The sequence below is a fragment of the Monodon monoceros genome, unplaced genomic scaffold, assembly GCF_005190385.1.
Source record: "Monodon monoceros isolate NGI ecotype Baffin Bay Population unplaced genomic scaffold, NGI_Narwhal_1 Super_Scaffold_11, whole genome shotgun sequence".
Lineage (NCBI taxonomy): Eukaryota > Metazoa > Chordata > Mammalia > Artiodactyla > Monodontidae > Monodon > Monodon monoceros.
This window is the reverse complement of record NW_021703767.1, coordinates 3162756-3182172: the sequence shown is the minus strand read 5'-3', so window position 1 is coordinate 3182172 and position 19417 is coordinate 3162756. Positions and strand designations below refer to the sequence as shown.

Here is a 19417-nt window from a genome sequence, read left to right as displayed (position 1 = left end):
GTCTGGCTCTGAGCTGGGAGTCCCCGGCCCCTTCTCGTGAGCAAGGAAAACCATGCCAGTCACGCCCTTTAAATCCCATCCTCAAAAGCAGTGCCTTCTCTCATCCACCCGTCTCCTTGTGGGTTTTCATTTTTTTTTAACTCAGTTATGGTTCATCCTGGGGTGTTCGGGAGGGAAGAGATAAACACGTGTGAACAATCCACGTTGACCTGGAGTCCTTCTGTGGCTTTCAAAAAACACAGTTGCTTCTCCGATTATAAAAGTAGTAAGCACTCTTTGTGAACACTTAACACTAGCACGTCTAACGTAGGAAAGACCCTCATCAACCTCTCTCTCAGAGGTTAAAGCTCAGTCAGTAACTTGGTGGGAATTCTCCAGGCTTCTTCCTGTTCCGAGCCACTGAGCCATCCTCCACGCGTTTCATAACTTATTCCAGTCTCTCTTAGGAAAGTAAACAGCTGTGGCAACAAACATTCTTAAACAGATATTTCTGGATATTTTGAGGAATATTTGCTTTCGTTTTATCGTTTTTTTAAAAATTATTTTGACATAATTTGAGACTTACAAAAAGGTTTCAAAAATAGTACAAAGAAATCACATTTGCTTTATCATTCCCTCTCCCTCCCTCCCTCTCTCTTTTCTCTGTCCCTGTACATACACACCCACACACGGGCGCATATGCATACACACATGAGTGTATACTTATGAATATACACGTGCATGTTTTTTCCCAAACCACTTAAGAGTAAATCGCAGACATGCTGCCCCTTTTACCAATAGCTATGTGTTCAGCGTGTATTCCCCCAAAACAAGGAATTCCTGGTATAACCACAGTACAATGATGAGAATCAGGAAGTTAACAGTGATACAGTATTAACATCTACCAACCTTATTCATATTTAACCAAATATTTTTATAGCATAAGAATGTCTAAGGTTGTGCATTAGGTTCTGACTACTTTATAATAATTTTTTAATGGGATTGTTGGGTCAAAAGAATGGATATTGTAAAGTGAAGACACATTTTTAGATTTGCCTCCAAAAAAAGCTTGGACCAATCCTGCCTTCACCAGTACAAGTACCAGGCTTTTTTATCCCTTATCAATCTGACAGGTGAGAGTGAAATTTTAGCGTTTAATGTGGTTTTTCTTTTTTGGGGTCATGCTCCATGGCTTGCGGGATCTTAGTTCCCCAACCAGGGATCGAACCCACGCCCCCTGAAGTGGAAGCTTGACGTCTTAACCACTGGACCGCCAGGGAAGTCCCCTTAACGTGCTTTTTTAAGTTAGGAGTAAGGTGTCGAGCACCTTCCTGTATATTTACTGGGCCTGGGTATTTTGGGTAGTCACATTCCAGAGTTTTCTGCGCACAGCACCACGCGTGTCCCTTTGCCTCGTTCCAGGAGCAGCGCTGGGCCCATTGCTGGCCGGGCTCCTCTCCCCGTCGGGATGGAGCAACGTGTTCTACATGCTGGTGTTTGCAGATGCCTGTGCTTTAGTGGTGAGTCATCTTGCTTTTCAGCCAAGCAGCTTTCACGAGTGTCTCTGTGGCTGTCAGCCACACACCGGGGGCACTTTTTCCTGCGGCTCTTGGCAGCGTTTGGGCCGGTGACAGACCCCTAAATGTTCGTGGTCCTAGGCCCTTTCTCTGGTTTAAACAGATGTCCGAAGCAGCAGCATGTGGTTTCCAGCAGGTTGGGAAAGAGGCTGAGAGGGGGCTCGTGTGTGCCTCGGGCGGGTTCTTGAGCCCCTCTGCTCCGAAGCATCCACCTGTGAAGTGGGCAGAATAACGGCACCAGGGACGGGATTTACTGTGGGGGTTAAAGGGGACGGTGCACTTAGCTGGCCTCCTACCCGGTGCCATGACTGCTCCCACACCCCTCCTGCCCCCAGTCGGCCGCACTGGGGAAGCAGCTGGTTCCCGCACCCAAACTGTTCTAGAGTTCAGAACAGGAGCCGGGGCCGCCCATGCAGCGCTGAGCACCGCGGTCTCTGCGCCCCGCGTCTGTCCCCTCCTGCACGCGAAGGTCGGAGGCTTTCCCCTGGATGGAGAAGGCCGGTCCCGACGGCACAGCCCTGCAGCGGCCACCTGCAGGAGTGGCCACCGCGCCTCCCCGACTGGTCACCCCGCGCAGGGGCCCAGACCTGAAGCCACCGTCTCCTCTCATGTCACCCGGAAAACCGAATGTTGATCCCATTACAAATGAGTTGAGGATCTTGGAAATATCAGCTCCATCAATTAAATGAAACCTTTATGTTTTCATTCCCGGAAGCCCTAAGACACGGCTCCCCCCATTTCATACAGAATCAAATACCGACTCTCAACTTATGAACGTGTTAGGTGTTAAAAGCAGCTCTTCAATTAAGTCCCCAGATCATTTCCGCCAAGTAGCAGTGAAACTTCCATCGTTATGGCTGTTTAAGGCTGAAAACACTTCAATTTCAGAAATACCAGGTAATATATACACTAAACTTCCTTTTAAAGCACAGCTAAACTCGTAAGAAAGGAAAGGATATCCCCAGGACCCCAGAATGTAAAGATAACTAACATAAGTACCCAGGCTGATGCTGGAGCAGCCAGGGTGAGTCGTCGGTCTCAGGAATTGAGGGGCTGGGTGGTTATGCCTCCCCTCCCACAGCCCTGGGACTAAGAGGCGCGGTGCTGGGCCGGCCCACGATGCGGAGCTGGAAGTGGAGACCCCTCATCAAGCCCAGACCGTCGGGGGTCCCTGCGTGTAGTGAAAGCATGCACGTTTGCACACTGGTACAGAAGACAGCCAGGATGTGTGCCGTCTCAGCCCACACGCCAGACTGGGGGGAAGTCCTCCCTGAGAACTTTTAGCCATGGACCTGCTTACAGTCACCTTCCAGTTTTTAACTTAGCATTATGTAAATATTATGTAACACCTACCAAAAATTAAGTAAAGTTGGTTCTAGGGTGGTGATGTACCTGGTTCTTCGGCAGAAGCAAATCCCAAACCATGTGAGAGGAACAAAGTTCACCCCCCGCCGCGTGGGGCCTCTAACACCCAGCTGCACGTGAGCTCACACTCCGAAATCAGGAAACAGTAGGGAACGGCCCGCTGCGATGCAGTGACAGGCACAACAAACAGACCCCCAAACGGCAGGTAAAAGGGTTATCGCATAAACCGTAAAAATAAACACTTGTAACATTACTAAGATGATCATACTGAGTGAAGTAAGTCAGAAAGGGAAAGGCAAATACCATATGATATCACCTGTATGTGGAATCTAGAATATGGCACAAATGAACCTATCTGCAAAACAGAAACAAACTCACAGACATAGAGAACAGATTGTGGTGGCCAAGGGGAAGGGGGAGTGGGGGAGGGAAGGGTCGGGAGTTTGGGGTCAGCAGATGCCAACGATTATACAGAGGATGGATAAGCAACAAGGACCTACTGTAGCGCACAGGGAACTATATCCAACCTCCAGGGATAAACCATAATGGAAAAGAATATGAAAAAAGAAGGTATATATGTGCATAACTGAGTCACTTTGCTGTACAGCAGAGATTGGCACCACACTGTAAATCAACTAGACTCCAATTTAAAAAAGATGAAAAAAAAATTACTAAAGATGGCAAAGAAGGAACTGAATTCATGTGCAAAGAACAAGAACTAAAAAAGACGGAGCTGGTGACATACAGGTATAAGGAAATCATCCAGGATGAGCCCAGAAAGGGGAAGATGGAAAATACTAGGGAGCAGATAGAGATTGGAGGCTCAGAGGAGACGGCCCGGCACCGTCCAGCAGGAGTCCCAGAGGAAGAAACTGGAGAACCTGAGGTCGAGGCAGTCGTTGAAGAGAAAAGAGCTGGGAGTGAGGGATGTGGGAGAGGATCCCAGCGGGTCTGCGGTCACCAGCAGACGGCAGACTGGCTTGGAAACCCCGACTCCAGTTACTTACAGGAAACACACCTGAAATGTCAGAAAGGACGAAAGGGAAAACACATAACAGGCAAACAATAACTGCGAGGCCGAGGCACCGGCTAGGTTAGATGAGGGACTACAGCCAAAATCGCTGCAGGAGAGAGAGCGAGAAGGACAGCCAGCAGACGGCTCGGTGGTTCCACTGAGGACAGTCTTTTCAGCCTTAAAGATCAGACGGGATTCCCTGGTGGCGCAGTGGTTGAGAGTCCGCCTGCCGATGCAGGGGACACGGGTTCGTGCCCCGGTCGGGGAAGATCCCACATGCCGCGGAGCGGCTGGGCCCGTGAGCCATGGCCGCTGAGCCTGCGCGTCCGGAGCCTGTGCTCCACAACGGGAGAGGCCACGGCAGTGAGAGGCCCGCGTACCGCAAAAAAAAAAAAAAAAAAAGACCAGACATGCCTCTTCTCTTCTGGGGTCAGTAGGCCAGTTTCACCTCCTTCCACGTCTGAGGCTGGACCTCCACGAACCCGGCAGGTGACCCTGGGGGCCTGCGGACTGTCTGGCTGTGATCACACCTGGGGCCCTGCTCTCCGAGCCCCGGGCCTTCCCCTCTCCCTCTGACCCCCGTCACACGGGGCTGCAGCCACCTGGGCGGGCTCTGGGGCCAAGAGGCCCTCTCCCTGCTGGGCAGTGTACACAGACGGCTGCTTTTGTCACGTCTGAGAAGTTGGTGGGGCGACCAGCAGGCCCTGAGGCGGCAGGGCCGGGGCTCTCGCAGAAGCTACCCCACGAAACAGGGCTGCTCCAAGGATGGCCGGGCAGCCCTCCGGTGCTGCTGGCTGCGGACCCTCGCCTGGTCCTCCGTTACCCTGGTCTCCCCCAGTGTCACCGTGACCATGGGTCACCTTGTCCTCACTGTCTTTTTCCCATTTGGACACTTTATGACTGGACTGGTTTCATTTTAAACCAGATTCCTTCTGGCTGGAATCTGTCCTAAGGGCGTTATTCCCAGGAGCACGGCCTCCGCAGTGACACACGGGACTCGGTGCCCAGCAGCCCTGCCCTGGGACCCGGCCCGTGGGCAGCTGTGCGGGGCACTCCCACCACTCTGCTTGAGGCTTTTAAGTTCTTTACGTTCTGAGGAAGAGGCCCCTCCGTGGGCAGCTGGTCCCCAGCGCCCCACGGGAGAGCCGCAGACACGGTGAACTTGAGCGCCCGCTGGGTTGGGCTCCCGGGCGGCGGGGCTGCCCTGGCACCTTCCCGCTGCCAGCAGGGCACCACCCGCAGGGTCTCCCAGCAGTAACCGTGGCCTTGTCTTTGCTCTGGGTGCAGTTCCTTCTCCGCCTCATACACAAGGAGCTGAGCTGCCCGGGGTCGGCGACGGGAAACCAAGCTCTGTAAGTGCGCCCTGCCCCCTGCGCCCCTCAGCCTCTGAGCGCCAGCCCGGCCTGTCTGCCGCCACACCTGCTTCTCCTAAGAGACCACACCTCACCCGTGGTCCCTGGCACTGCACGCCTCATTCACGCTCATTTTTCCTTTCCTAATCAACACCTGGTGTGGGTACGATCCCGGCAACCTTTCCTCAAAATGGAGTGAAAAAATGTGAGGGAAATTTACCTCTTTTCTGCTCTTTGAGCTTCAGCTTTCGGACAAACATAGCAGCTCCCAGGCTCAGCCTGGCTCTGCTCCCCCTTCCTGTGTCCTCTCCCCTTTTCTGTCCCCAAGGCCTCAGGACAGGAAGGGAGAAGCTCCAGGCTCTGCGCTTTGGGCGTGAATTGAGCGCTGCAGGCTGGGAGACCAGCTGCTGTTTCACCCTCCTCTTGCAGGTTTAAGGAGCACTGACCCCTCGAGTCCCGTGGAGGGAGGCTGGGCCAGTCCTTCACAAACTGTCTTTCAAGGAAGAGTTCAAATAAAGGATCCTGTGTTGAAAAGAGTGATTTACCCTTGCCTTTTGCACATTCACCTGGGAAAGACACACAAGCCACTTTGAGAAATCCTGGTACTGCGTCAGCCGGGCCGTGGAGCTCCCCGGCAGTGGTGGAGCAGCTCGTGGGCGGTGCTGGCTGCCGCCCGCTGAGCCCCATGAGCTGGCACCTCGGGGCGCCGGGTGGCCCCTCCACATCCTGAGTGGCAGCGGCCGGGACTGGTGTGCGGCACCCAGGGCAGCCTCGGTCTCTCTCAGGTATTTCAGCGCGGGATGTCGGAGTGGGTGGAGCTCAGATGGCAGGAACGTGCCGGGGGACAGTCAGGATGCTGCAGGCAGTCGGGGTGTGGACAGCAGAGACGCCTCTGCAAGGACAGAGCTGACATCTGCATCAAAACCAAGACAGAGCTCAAACCCATCATGTCACCCAAAAGATGTCCCCAGCACTTCCTCCTGCTCTGCACCCACCCGGAAACGGTCCAGGGTGGACTGCGGTGAAGCCGTCAAAGCCTGTGGACAGACTGGAGGACAGACGGCCGCCCCGGAACCCCGGGGGTTCCCGTCACCGGAGCCCCAAGGGCCCCGAAGCCACTGGCCCCGGGTGGGGTCGCGGGGAGGACGCGGCGAGGCCGGGCCCCCAGCCCAGCCCTCTGTCTCCCCCCATGACGCCACGCACAGACCTGGGCCTGTCCTTGGTGACACAGCACTGGAGCGGATTTATTTATTGAAATGGGTGATGTGTTACAGAAGCTTAGGGAACATACGTGGCATCTTGTCATTGATTCAGACAAGCTCCGATTGTTCTCTAACCGCTTGTTTCCTCGGGTGTTGCCTCTCGGTTGTTGACCTTTGAAATAAAATGTTTAAAAGAAAAACCAACTCAGGCAGAATGTTGGTTATTTCTGCTCACGTCTCCATTACATTCAAAAAAGAAAACTTCCAAATAGAGCTTCGTGCTCTTGGTTTTCTCAGGGTCGGACACAGTCCGTGGTTTTGCAGCTGGAAGCAGAGACCGTTTCCAGCAGAGAGGGGGTCACCTGCTTGCGGACAAGTCCCCAGTCTACACAGAAGGTCGTGCCCAGGCCCCAGCAAACCCAGCGGCTGGGTATTTTGTAAATCATGTGATGCAAGGAATACCCCAAGGTTTGTCCTTGACCATGAACTGTCACACCGGCAGGATCAGGGCTGCACTTGAAAACTGTACAGTTCAGGGCAGGCTTTCAGATGTCCTTCTCAGAACAGGCATCTTCTAAGGTGACACACGTCTTTGTCAGACAGGGTGCCGAGTGTTAACACCTGTGCGCTGAAAGGCAGGCTGTCCCTGGGGCCGTGGTCAGGGTCTGGCCATAGATCACGGCCGTCTTGTTGTCCCCACTCTCCAGTGGCGGGCAGGCGAGGTGAGGGCCCTTCTGAACACACTGGTCCTCACAGGGAGCTTGCTTTTTTATTAACCAAAGTTATTTACACACTTAGAAAGTTTCCTCCTACTAAAGATAAAATTTCCATCAACACTAAGTGGATTCCATACAGCTTCGCACACACGGTTCACTCAGCCTCATCCTTCTGTCCCCCCGGCATCCCGTGTTTCACCCTCTGCCTCTGGCCCACCGTCCTTCTCATTCTCCCTCCCTGCCCTTGGCTATAAGCATCCTTCTCGCCGGCCTCCAGGGATCGTGGTGGCCTGAGTTTTTCTGTGCCCTGCAGGCTGCGGCCCCCTTGCTACCATACAGCCTCTGTCCTTTTCTCGTTACTAAATTGCATCAACAAGGGCAGGAAAAGACTCAGAGCTCCCGCCTCAGAGCACAGTTCTGTCTGGGGCCTGAGCTACTCAGATGCCCAGGTGAGATCTTGAGTTGACCCAATTCAATTTTGCACCTTCCCCGAAGAATAGCTACCCTCTGTTGTGGTTCAGCAACAGAAAGCTTTTTAGGAGGCGATCATTGTTTTTCCCAACCCAGGGCACTAAGGTATTAGAAGAAAATCTTCCACAACCCACAGAGGAAGAGGGGCGGCCGTCCTGAGCCTGCAAAGGGACAGCAAACAACGCCCTTGGAGGGGAGAGTGGACCCCTTTAGAAAAGGAGGCTCACACACGGCTATTTTCTAAAGCAGCTTGGCTGAAGCATTCTCTATCCATGAATGGAAGATTTCATCCTGACTTTTAAGGAAAAAAGTCTATGATTTCAGTATAAAAATACATCGTTTCATTCCGCGCAGTAGCTGGGATAATATCCTTCTGCAAGTAGCCAGCCGTGGTGCCTACATGCTTGTATTCGTGTGGAAATATAACTCCGCCCTTCTTGAATTTATATGTCGGTACGATTTTCCTATTCAAATCCATAAAAAATGCCCAGGATGATTGAAATGCAAGCTTGTGACAGGGGCAGTGAAGGAGCCAGGGGCAGGGCTACAGCCCTCCGATCACAAATGAAAGAGAAACTGGTCCTAGAAACTCGCCATAATAAAGAGCCCCCTCAAAGTCAAAAACCAGAACCCCCTCAGATCACCAGCTTGTAAAATCCAATAAAAATAAATTATTGGAAAAAATGAACTGGAAAAAGAACATGTCATAATTTTTTATCATTAGATTCAATACACATACAAGCACTCTGCCACATTGCTGTAGGAGTTTGTGAATGCTGACTCCCCTCTCTGCTCACCCTTTTTAAAAAATTTTATTGGAGTAGAGTTGATTTACAACATCGCGTTAGTTGCAGGTGTACAGCAAAGTGATTCAGTTATACATGCACATACATTCATTCTTCAGGTTCTTTTCCCATATAGGTCATTACAGAATATTGAGTAGAGCTCCCTGTGCTCTACAGTAGGATCTTGTTGGCTGTCTATTTTATATATAGTCGTGTGTGTATGTGAATCCCAAACTCCTAATTCATCCCTCCCCCCACCCCCGCAACCCACGTTTCCCCTTCAGTAACCATCCATTTGTTTTCGAAAACTGCTCATCTTATCGTGACCTGTAACCAGTGACCCACCAGACACACCCGGTAATAGGAGGGAAACTTGCAGGGCAGGGAGCTGCGTGGCTGCCTACCCCCCCCCACCCCCCCCGCCGGGGATGGGGGCTCCAGGGTGGATGGCTTGGAGGCCGGCTGTGGGGGTGCAGGGGCTGCTGTGAGTGACCCACACTGTGCGTCACGTGGAGTGTCCCCAAGGAGCCTCAGCAGCCTGGCTTCCGGGGCGCCCCAGGTCTGCCAGGCTGGGAAGTGCCGGCAGCTCCTCTGCTCACTGGCCGGGCTGGCAGGCTTCTGTTTCTCCAACCAGAGCCCAGTGTCAAACGAACACATGGGCCCCTTGTTCAAAAGTCAGAAGAAAGTGCTGTTCAAAGTACTAGAATATGAAACGTTTTCCCTCTTCCCTGGGAAGGGGCGGTAGGAGACAGGATCACGGGACCGCTGAGGATCCAGTCCTACAGCCCCTTAACACTGCCCCACCGGGCTTCACTACAGACCACAGATCCAGAGAGAACACCCTGCAGGACTCAACACAGCAACGGCAGAGCAGTAAACCCAAGCACAGGGCCCGTGGCTGCGGCGGCCGTGGCCCGTGAAGCCATCACGGCGACGCCGCGACCCCACCCAGGCTTAGACAGGACCTGCAGGCCAGACGGGGAGCCCGGGGCCAGAGTCAGCCGGAGGGGGCTCGCGTGCTCTCCCTGCCACTGTGTGGCCCCTGCACGTCGTGCAGCCCGTTCGGGTTAGGGTGGCCTGTGGGCGTCCTCCTCTAGGGTGTCTAAAAGGTCCCACCGCCCCCCGCCAGGAATGGACACGGGTTCTGGGCTCATCCTGTTACCGATCAGCGTTCTTGGCCTCCTTAACCAATAGAAGTTGATCAGAGGCCAGACAAGAAATTCAGGCAGGGCTTTACTGGGGCCCCTGCTGCAGCAGGCGGGATCGGCAACAAACCCCAGGTTCCCTTGCTTGCCTGCTCCCCGAGGGCGGGGCGAGCTGTTCCTTACATGGGGTGAGGGGAGGGGTGTGTCCAGGGGTCAGGCCGGAGGGGCAACTTAGGTGGTCTGCCCACCCCTTAGGTGGCGGTGTGTGCAGGGGGCACGCGCAGTGCCCCACCTTTGCTCTTGGCTCTGCAGAAGTGGCACTTGGGTTTTGGTCTTTTTATATCTTGCTGTCATTAATTTGCCCCAGCTGTGCGTGCACGCGGTTATTTTTAGTCCCTTATACTTTCTTTGTATTTTGTTGCTTGAGAAGACGTTTGTCCAGGTGCAAGCCCCGCAGCAAAGGGTCCCGAGTCCCAGCCTGTCTCAGTCCTTCCAGGTGCTGGGCTGGCCTGCCTCTCCAGCTGAGCCAGTCAGTTCCTTTCAAGTCACCCTTTCACCAGTCAGCCTGGTGTCACTGTCCCCTGAAGGCTCAGACTTCCTGATATGCTTCTAAGGAAGCGTGGTTAAGTGTCCCCATCCCCGGCCTGTTCCCACCTGGCCGCTGCCGAGGGCGCTAACTGACTGGGGCCACTTTACCAAGGCCCATGGGAGCGGGGCCCCGAGGGCAGTGACACCGCCACGGGGAAGGGGTTCCACGCCAGGAGCCGGACTCCCCCACACCCCAAATAAAGCACAGGAGCTGGCACCCTAGACCCACACAAAGCCTGACCCTGACACTGGTGAGTCACCATCCCAGCTGAGATGCTTCCGTGACAAGGCAGGGGCGTCACCTCCAAACTCACTGCGAACCAAATGGGGACCTTGTGACATCTTGACGGAGGGTCCTGGCCCCACTGAGCCATTGCAGGGGGTACCCCGCGGGCAGAGCCGGGCCGTGTCCCGCAGCTCAGAAGGCGGGCAGGCTGCTAGAGGTTTGCCCCTTTAGATGGGCTCATCCCCCCTTTCCTTTTCAGTCGGATGTCTGGGTACCTGTGTCCTAAACACCATTTCCTCTCCTCTTCCCATTGGTTTTACTTATTGATGATTTCCCAACAGCACCAAATGGCTTACTGTCCGGCCGGGACACATCACACATGTGTGTTAAGTGTGCACGGGTCCACCAGTGTTTAAAATAGATCGATTTAGACTATTTTTACTACTTTGAGTCAAACTAAACCTACAACCAAAAACAGATAACCCTGGCCAAAACATATCTTTGTGTGTCGTAGTCGACGTGACTGAGGTCCCCGCGTGGGTTGCATTTGCACCAGAAAAGCCAGGTGCTTTGGGGGCCACAGGAGAAGCAGGTGGCTTGCTCCAGAGGACGAGGGCTACAGCATTCTCTCCACAACGTGTCTGACCCCAAAAGGCTGAGGCCAGTACTGCCTTCCCTCTACCCCCTAAGCGAGAACCAGCCCCGTTCCAGGGGAGCCCCTCACCCCTTCATGTACAAGTGATCAATGATTGTAACTTCACAGCCATGTAGCAGGGATCCAGGGCAAAAGGTAGAAGGTTACTCCTATCCTGGAGAGGGCCCCGGGCCTCCCTGCCCTTCAAAGTCAACATTATTCTGACCTTTCACCAGTTTCCCTGTACTGCAGCAAGCGGGGGGGGTGTTTCCTGTCATGTGTCGGTGGCCCCCGGGCACCTGCGCTGGCCTCTTGAGAGCTTTTGCCCGTTTTCCTGTTGGGCTGCTGGCCTCTTTCTTTCTGCCCGGCAGAGTACCTCCTGGAGCTGGTCCCCGTCTCTGATGGCTGGTTTTCCGCTTGGCTGGTGTGTGTCTGTGTGTGTCGTGTGTGGGTGTGCATGTGTAGTCCCCTACTGGTTCTGTGTGTCTGTTGGAACCCTGACCTGTACAATGTCTTCCTCTCTTGTCTTCAGGTTTTAAGGAGACATGTCTTATTTTTATAATCAGAACAAGTAATAAAGTTAATTTTGAAAGTAGGGGTAACACTAGAGAGAAAGTAAAGACCACTGTTGTGGGTTGTGGTCTCCCGGGCCAGCTGTGTTTCAGCACGTCCTCCCAGGGGCTGCAGCAGCGGCAGCAGGGCTGTGGAGCCTAGGACCCTGCCACAACCTCAGGGACATCAGATGTCACCAACTGCACAAGTGCTGCGTTCAGAACCCCCGGCCGGGTAGCCACACCCGTGAAGACACCTCTCGGGTGCCTGGAGTCATGACTTCAAACCCGATCAGTAGACCGGTGTCATTCTTTCATCCAACACACGTGTCTCCCGGTGCTGGAGAAAACCAGCGACAAGTAGGGTGAGTGCAGCCCCTGCCTTGTGGGGTTGATTCTGTGGGACATAGACCAGAGCAGCAGATAGACCAGCAGTGCTGCGTCGGGGGGCCAGTTCTAGGAGAAACTAAACCAGCGCGAGGGGACAGGAGGGAAGAGGTTATTTTACATCGGATGGTCGTGTTTGAGGAAGGGGTAGTTGAGCAGAGGACTCAGTGACAGGATGGAGTGAGCCGTCCAGGGACCCGGGCAAGCTGGCAGGATGGTCAGTGGGCACCATCCACAGTGGGCACTGCCTTAACCAGGACTGGCAGGGCCAGGGAAGGAGGGAGGGAGGTGCAGGGGGAGGCGGGGAAGGGGGACGGGATCCCCGGTGGGTGAAGGGGCGGGTGGTAGGGGGACTGAGGGCCTGATGGAAGGACAGTGCTGCACGGTCCGGACGGGCAGAGGAGGTGGTCAGCGGGCCTCAGAGCAGAGACTCGGGAGGCCTGCCGATCCTGGCCACAGCAAGGCTGAGGCTGTGATGGCGGAAGTGGGGGCTGACTTGGGGGGGGGCGGGCCGAGCTGGGTGAAGCGTAGCAGAGGCTCGATGTGGGCACAAATCACAAGCTCGGAGCTGACAGACGTCACTTGACGATGGAGGACCCTGAGACCCAAAGAGAGGCCCAGTGGAGACCAGCCCAGGCCTGCCGGCCACTGGTCTGAGCTTTGCCCACCATCCCTTATAAATGCCGAGTCCAGCAGACCTCTGATGGCCAGTACCCCTGGAGACGCCCTTGTCTTTACAGCACTCCTTCCAGCTACCGTGACTCATGCCTCCCAACCCATGGGACCGCCCACGCTCCAGGGGTCCCGGCCACTGACAGACCACCAGGGGCTCCCCCCCTCAGCCAAGGGGCTGGAGGGCTCACGGGACCTGCAAGCCTGAGGGTCTGAAAGGCCAAGACCCCTGTTATGTGTTTTCTTTTGTTCTGATTTAATAGAACCCAGATCTTTTGCTGCCACCAGAGGGCCTCCCTGCGCTGAGTCACAGAAGGACCTGTGGAAGTACGGCCACGTCCCTGGGGGGCTCCTCTGCAGGGGCTCCCTGGGCCCCCAGCCAAGCCCCCAGGCTTCCCTCAGGGCTGGGTTTTCAGAGGGTCCCTTTGCTTCGCTGTCACATTTAATGTGGTACAGGAAACCGAAGGGCAGGTGTCAGATGGCCAGCCTGGCAAGGGGAAAGTTGGACCTGCAGGCGGTGGGGAGGGGGTGGGCCCAGTGCAGCCGGGGGAGGGGTGCGGAGGGGGGCCTGGGAGGCAGGGGGATGGGGCCAGGGGAGGCACCGACCTTGTCAAGCTCAGCTCCACCGCGGGGGGGAAGCTCCGTCACGTTCAGTCACTAGCCCCTCCTCCCAACACTCGTGAGGCCCCGTCTTCCCCTTCGTTTAATAAAATAACGAAGGGCCCGAGGTCTAGACAGGTTGACTGCTCAAAGCTCCCTGAGCCAGGTTAGCATCCACGTTTCTGCCCGCAGCTCACCGTCCGTCCGTCCTTCCCCAGAGAGGCTGGAACAAACCAGCAAAATCCTTGTGATTTTGTTTTATGGTCTTTTTTTTTTTTAATACTTCTTATTAAGGGCATTTTCATGTCTACATGAAATTGACAAGATAACGTAATAAGCTCCACACTCCCGTCCCCGGCCTCAACAGCCATCCCGGCACGTTTCCTGTTTCCTCTCCACCTGTGCATTTTCATTTTCCTCTTATAACGTTACGTATCTTTAGGTAAAATCTGGAATCATATCATTGCACGCAAACACCTTCACTGGCTTCACCAGCCATTTGCTCAGCTCTCTTCTGTAGGAGCAAAGACCAGACGCTGATCTCCACTGTCCAGACAAAGTCACTGACGGCCCGAGAGCCTGAGCAACTTCCCACAGCACGTCCACAAGATTCAGAGCTGGGAGCCCTGGGGACACGGGTCCTGCTGGTGACCTGACCCCAAGGGCAAGGAGCGAGCCCCACCGACGTGGTGGTGTCACCTCTGCAGGTGACCACACATGTGCCACCTGGACCGAAGCAGAAGGGTGACGACACACGTGCCGAGTAACTAGGTCCTCCACTCACCTCGGCCACAAGATTTCAAAAATCCAATCGCCTGGGGTTGAAAAGGAAGAGAAATGAGTAAGAAACTCAAGATACCACTAAGTTCATTTTTAGAAACTGCAGCATGAAATGAGAAATGAGTGTCTCTAGAATACCAAGTAGGGGAAATGATAAACCGATACCTCCAAATCATACGAAATGCCAGGAAACCGTCCAAGTACCCGTGACTCAGAGGGGCCTAGGGGCGGGGTTTGATGGGACCGTGAACCACTGCAGGGCTTGTTGCAACTCAGCAAACAATCGATGGTGTTAACGACACCCTCCGGGGAAGATCAGCTCTCTCTCCACCAAAGCAAATGCAGCACAAGGAACAGTGGTGGCTCAGCACTTCTAGGGCTCCCGAGTCAAGTGGGAACAAAACTTCAGGCCTGGGCTTCCCTGGTGGCGCAGTGGTTGAGAGTCCGCCTGCCGATGCAGGGGACGCGGGTTCGTGCCCCGGTCCGGGAAGATCCCACGTGCCGCCGAGCAGCTGGGCCCGTGAGCCATGGCCGCTGAGCCTGCACATCCGGAGCCTGTGCTCCACAACGGGAGAGGCCACAGCAGTGAGAGGCCCGCGTACCACAAAAAAAAAAAAAAAAAAAAGAAAAACTTCAGGCCTGTTCCCTGAGCTACCCGTGGAGAGACCCCCAAAGGGCTTTCAGGTATATGGCCGGGTGTGTGCCAGGGTTTACCCAACCCCGAGAGCTGAGTCACCACACCTCAGACACCACCCTGTGTGCGGCCAGCACGACCCGGAGCAGGGGCTGGACCATGAAACCGTGTGTGCTCACCCTGACCACGCTGGCGAGCCCACCCGCAGGGCTCATCCTCCCAGCCCTGAAGCTACATCAAGCAGGCTTGTAATGCGTCTGTTCCCCTGGAGTCCCTAAAAGTCCTCCTGCTTCTTTAGTCCTCTGTGGCAGTTATTCGCATTTTCTGCCAAGTATTCTCGCGCCTTCCAAGCACACGCAGCCGTTGTGATGCCAGCCCCCTGCCTGTTCGGCCAACGTGTTGTGAGAGGGGTGACACGTGTCCCTTCTGGGCTGAAGCATTTAACTGCCCGAGTGTGACCCTCCAGAGCAGTTTTCCCTCTGCCCTTGTGGCTGGTGACGTTGAGATGCTGGCTGCTCTGTGAGCCTGGCTTAGATGTGAGCAGAGCCCCTGACAGGCCCAGGGGCGGGGTCCCCGCTGCGAAACCTACACAGCTGAGGGGCTAGCAGAAGGGCCGTGCAGAGACCATCATCAGAGGCGAGAAGAGGGTCATTCTTGGTGGGCTTGGTCACTCATTTAGTAAAACTGTCACCTGTGGCCCCTGGGAAGCAGGTCCTCCACCTTAGGACACCGTAGCTCTAGGGGACACGGTTGGAAATTGGGTTTTAGCGTGTGTGGGTTTAGTTGCTGTTGGAAAGACATTATACAAAAAGATGAGCTCAGAAAATAATTCTCTGGTTTGTAAGCGGGATGAAAGGCAGAGAGTCAACACATTTAGGAACTCGCAGGGCTGGAGAGAAGCTACTGATTCTCAAACCCCAACGGCAAAGTGGTGAAACCGAGAAATGCCTGAAGCAACAGCTGCATGAACCTTAGCCATTTCCAAGGGTGAGATCAGGGCATGGCCTCGCGTCCGTCCCTAAAACCTCTCCGTGGATCAAGGCGACTCCCAGGGAGTCATTCCATTCCAGGTGGACACAAGCAAAGAGAAGGTCGTGTCCCCCACGTCGGCTCGTAGGCTCAGAGACCACAGCCATCTCTGCACCATCGGGGTAAGAGGACGATCCCCCCAAGAGACTACAAACCAGGAGTAAAACAGCCATTGCCCATCATTTGCAGTAGCTACACTGCACGAAGTCGCTGTGAACCCAGAATTAGTGAAATCTGAACCGTTGCTCCAAAGGGGAAAAACACAGGGTCAGGGTCCTGCGAGCCTTTCATCAGTCAATGAGCCTCTTTGGTGACTAGACAGCTAATTTCATACATGTTGTTGATTCTTTAACACTGAGCCCATGCCAGCAGCCCCATAACTCACTCCTGTAGCGAAGCTCATCTGACACGTGTTTTCTCCGGGGAGGCACGTCCCAGCCTTCCTGCACTTAGGACACTAGACAGCCCTTCCCGCTGTGCTTGGGGCCATTGAAAAAGCAAAATCACCAGCAAAAAGCACAAAAATGTGAAAAACATGGCGCTAAATAGGCCCTGGAAAGAATGCTGGTTGCAGCACGAGCTGAAACAAGCAGGCGGAGCCGCCCTGTCACCCTCAGCTGGGGGCTTGCACATCCGGCCACTCAGATCCTTTGCCTCCCTGTGCATGTCAGAAAAGGCCCCTAAATTCCTCGAGTATTGATTCGAGGTTACAAATAAATTTTCTCGAGTAGATGAATTTAAAAACAGAATCTGCAAATAACGAGGACCAGCTGTGGTTGAGACTGATGGGAACCTAAACATACCCTGTTCTCATAGGAGCAGACAGGCTAGGAAAGCAGCTCAGCCCCCCAGCAGGGCGGTTCCCCCATGTCCAGTTCAGACGTGACCGAAGACAGCAACAGCAAAGGGAAAACACCCAAGGGGCAGAGCCACAGCCAGAGCACGGTGGACGGGGCTCTTCCCACCCCACCGGGATTCCAGGATGGCACAGATCTGGGACTCCTGTGTGCCTGTCCTCCTGGCCCTGTCCAATGGGTGTGAGGATCTCTGTCATCCAAGCCCAGTTCCGACATTTTATATGGAATGTGGAGGGGCTAATTTGCCTTTTCACCCAGATCTCTGACCCCATGGGAACCGCTGGGCATCACCCCCAATGCAGAGACACACACACACACACACACACTACCCAGAGAGCCAGAGAGTTTTGTGCAGGACTGAACAGGAGCTGGGGGTGGTGCGGGCAGAGCTATTTCCAATGTGAGGAGAGGGAACCTTGGGCAGTGGAGCGGATGCGTGGGCATCAGTGCTACTCACAATGGCCTCGGTTCTCTCCACTAGGCGCCCAGCCGGGCTCCCAGGGAGCAGACTCTGAGATGGAGCTGAGCACGTAGGACATTTATCAGGAGTTCCCTTGGGATCGAAGCCGTGGTGGAAAGGAGGGGCAGAGAAGGACGTGGCAAAGGGCGCTGTGGAGCTGCTGTGCAGACCAGACCACAGCCTTGGGTCCCCGGGCGGAGATCTGAGCAAAAATGGCCCTCAGGTCCGGGACGGCGGGCCGGTCCTCCTGCTGGCCTGCTGGCTGCCTCCCTGCTGCCAATGCCCCCTGCTGCCCAGAGAGCCTCTCTTTCTGCTCACTCGTGTCTACCCACCAAGGCCCCCACTTACACCTCCTTGTTCCTGCCCTCACGTCCCCCCTCCCCACCTCTGTTCAGCTGGCCAAGTCCATCCCCATCGCTCGTGAATTCCAGTACCTTCTAAGATTGGGGCTGCCTCTCCTTCCACACAGAGCGGAGGACCAGGTGGGCCCAAAGCTCTGCCCACGGGGAGAACTTTCCCTCTCCCTGCAGCAACATGAGAGAGGCTGTCGTTTGGCAGCCGTGCTGCCTTGGCTGGAATGGACCCATCCCTGAACTGGACGGGGCTTCTCCTCCTGTATCTGCTCACCGGATCTTGACCAGGGTCAGGGGCATTTCCAGAGGCTTCCACCTGTCATGTCCCACTGTGATTGTTTTTACCCCCCAGAGACTAAAGACCCAGAGCGAGCTTGCTCCAGTTTTGTCCTAATTATAATCTGGGGTTGGGGGACGTGACCATAGGGGGTCAGAGACCCAGTGGGCCCACTGCAGGCCAGTCCTTGGCCATGACCACCTATAATTACTGCCTGGCTTCTATATACCCTCCCCAACAGGGGGCCACTGTGGAGCTCTGGGTCCTTAGGTACCAAAGTAAACTCTAACCTATGTCTAGCGATCCTTAAAATGTTTGGAGACCCCCCCATACACAAGGGAATGGCTGCAAGCCATTGTAACAAGCTCGCGTGTTACGTGGACCATTCTCCTAGGGACCCAGGCTTCTCAGGTCTGGAAAGAGGGCAAAGGATCATGACTCTTTAATGGGGCAGCTGTTTTTACCCTCCAGATATCCATCCTTGCTTTTGTCTCATGGTCTGCGTTGAGTGGTCCCCTTGTTGGCTGCATGTACATTTTGCCCCTGAGGATGCTATGCTCTATTAACCATTTCAGAGGTCTGCAGGTTGCCATACTGACCCTTCTGCTCTCTGCAGTGATTCTGTCCAGCTGTGTTCTGACGGGTCCTCACCCACACCTGATCCTACGGTTTTCATGTCTTTGTCTCTGGGGCTCTTGGTGAGCCTGGTTATCATGGCCCCTCCTCCGGTGAGCCTGTTCCACAGACGAGGCCACTACTGACTTCTTCGTGAGGCTGGTTCTCGTCTCACCGATGCATTTCATGTGCCTATTGTCAACGGTGTGACCTGCAGGACTTCCCAAGGAAAAGAAGCATCTCGTAGGTTTGGGGCTCACACAGTTTACGCATTCCAGCCAGGTGTGTTAACATCTCCCGCTATCGTTGCATTTGTAGATTTTTCTACTTATTTTCATTCTGTCAATTTTTAAAATATATTTTGGTAACATGTTATTAACCGCATACAAATTTAGAATTGCTATATCTTCCTGGTGAATCAAAGTATCCCCCTTTGTCATTCGAAAATGTGTGTTTCTAGTGATTTTAATCTTGAAGTCAATTTTGTCTGAAATTAGTATATATACACTAGTTTTCTTTTTGTGAGTATTTGCCTGGCATGTTTTTTTTTTCATTATTTTGTTTTAAGCCATCTTTATCCTTACTTTTTAGATACTGTGGGATGCAACAAAGCAGTGTCTAGAGAAACATTTTGGGTCTTGAATGCCTTTCTTCAATGAGAAAAATTCTTAACCGATATTTCTTCGATATTGCTTCTGCCAATTCTTTTTTTCCCTTTCCTTTTCAGACTCCTGTAAATATTATAAAACCTTCTCACAGTAGCCTTTATGTCTTTTCCCCCCTATTTTGTATGTTCGGTCCTGTGTCTCTCCTTGCTTTATTCTGGATGTTTGCTTTTAACCTGTTTCAGATTCACTCGTTTTCTCATGAGGTAATGGAACATTCTGTTAAACCAATCCACTGAGTTTTTATTTCAATAATTGTATATTGCTATTCTCAAATTTGTATTTGGTTATTTTCATTTATGTTATATCATTTTTTATAGTTTTCAATTCTCACTCACTTTAACATTTTGCCTGGTTAATTCCAATATCTACAGCTCCTGAGGGTCTGTCTAATTTCATTGTCCTTTGTTTCTGCTGGTTCTTGTCAATACTATCTTTTCTCTTAGTGTGTTCGGTTATTCTAGATTTTGTACTGGACAATG

At 53.7% G+C, this 19417-nt stretch overlaps 1 protein-coding gene across 7 annotated transcripts in view; it reads left to right on the top strand.

Moving 5' to 3' along the window:
* Window positions 1–6684, top strand: part of SLC37A1 (solute carrier family 37 member 1) — a 67765-nt gene extending 61081 nt beyond the window's left edge. For 4 of the 7 annotated variants that reach the window (XR_003792337.1, XR_003792342.1, XR_003792341.1 and 1 more), the window contains one exon: window positions 1402–1491. Coding sequence is in view for 2 of the 7 variants with exons in the window: in XM_029214451.1 (XP_029070284.1) it covers window positions 1402–1610 (209 nt within the window). In the remaining 5 variants the exon portion in view is untranslated. Of the gene's footprint in view, window positions 1–1401; window positions 1710–5223; window positions 5289–5717 lie in introns of those variants that run through there. The other 3 variants (XM_029214452.1, XR_003792340.1, XM_029214451.1) reach the window with 3 other exon arrangements.
* Window positions 6685–19417: the final 12733 nt, after the last annotated feature.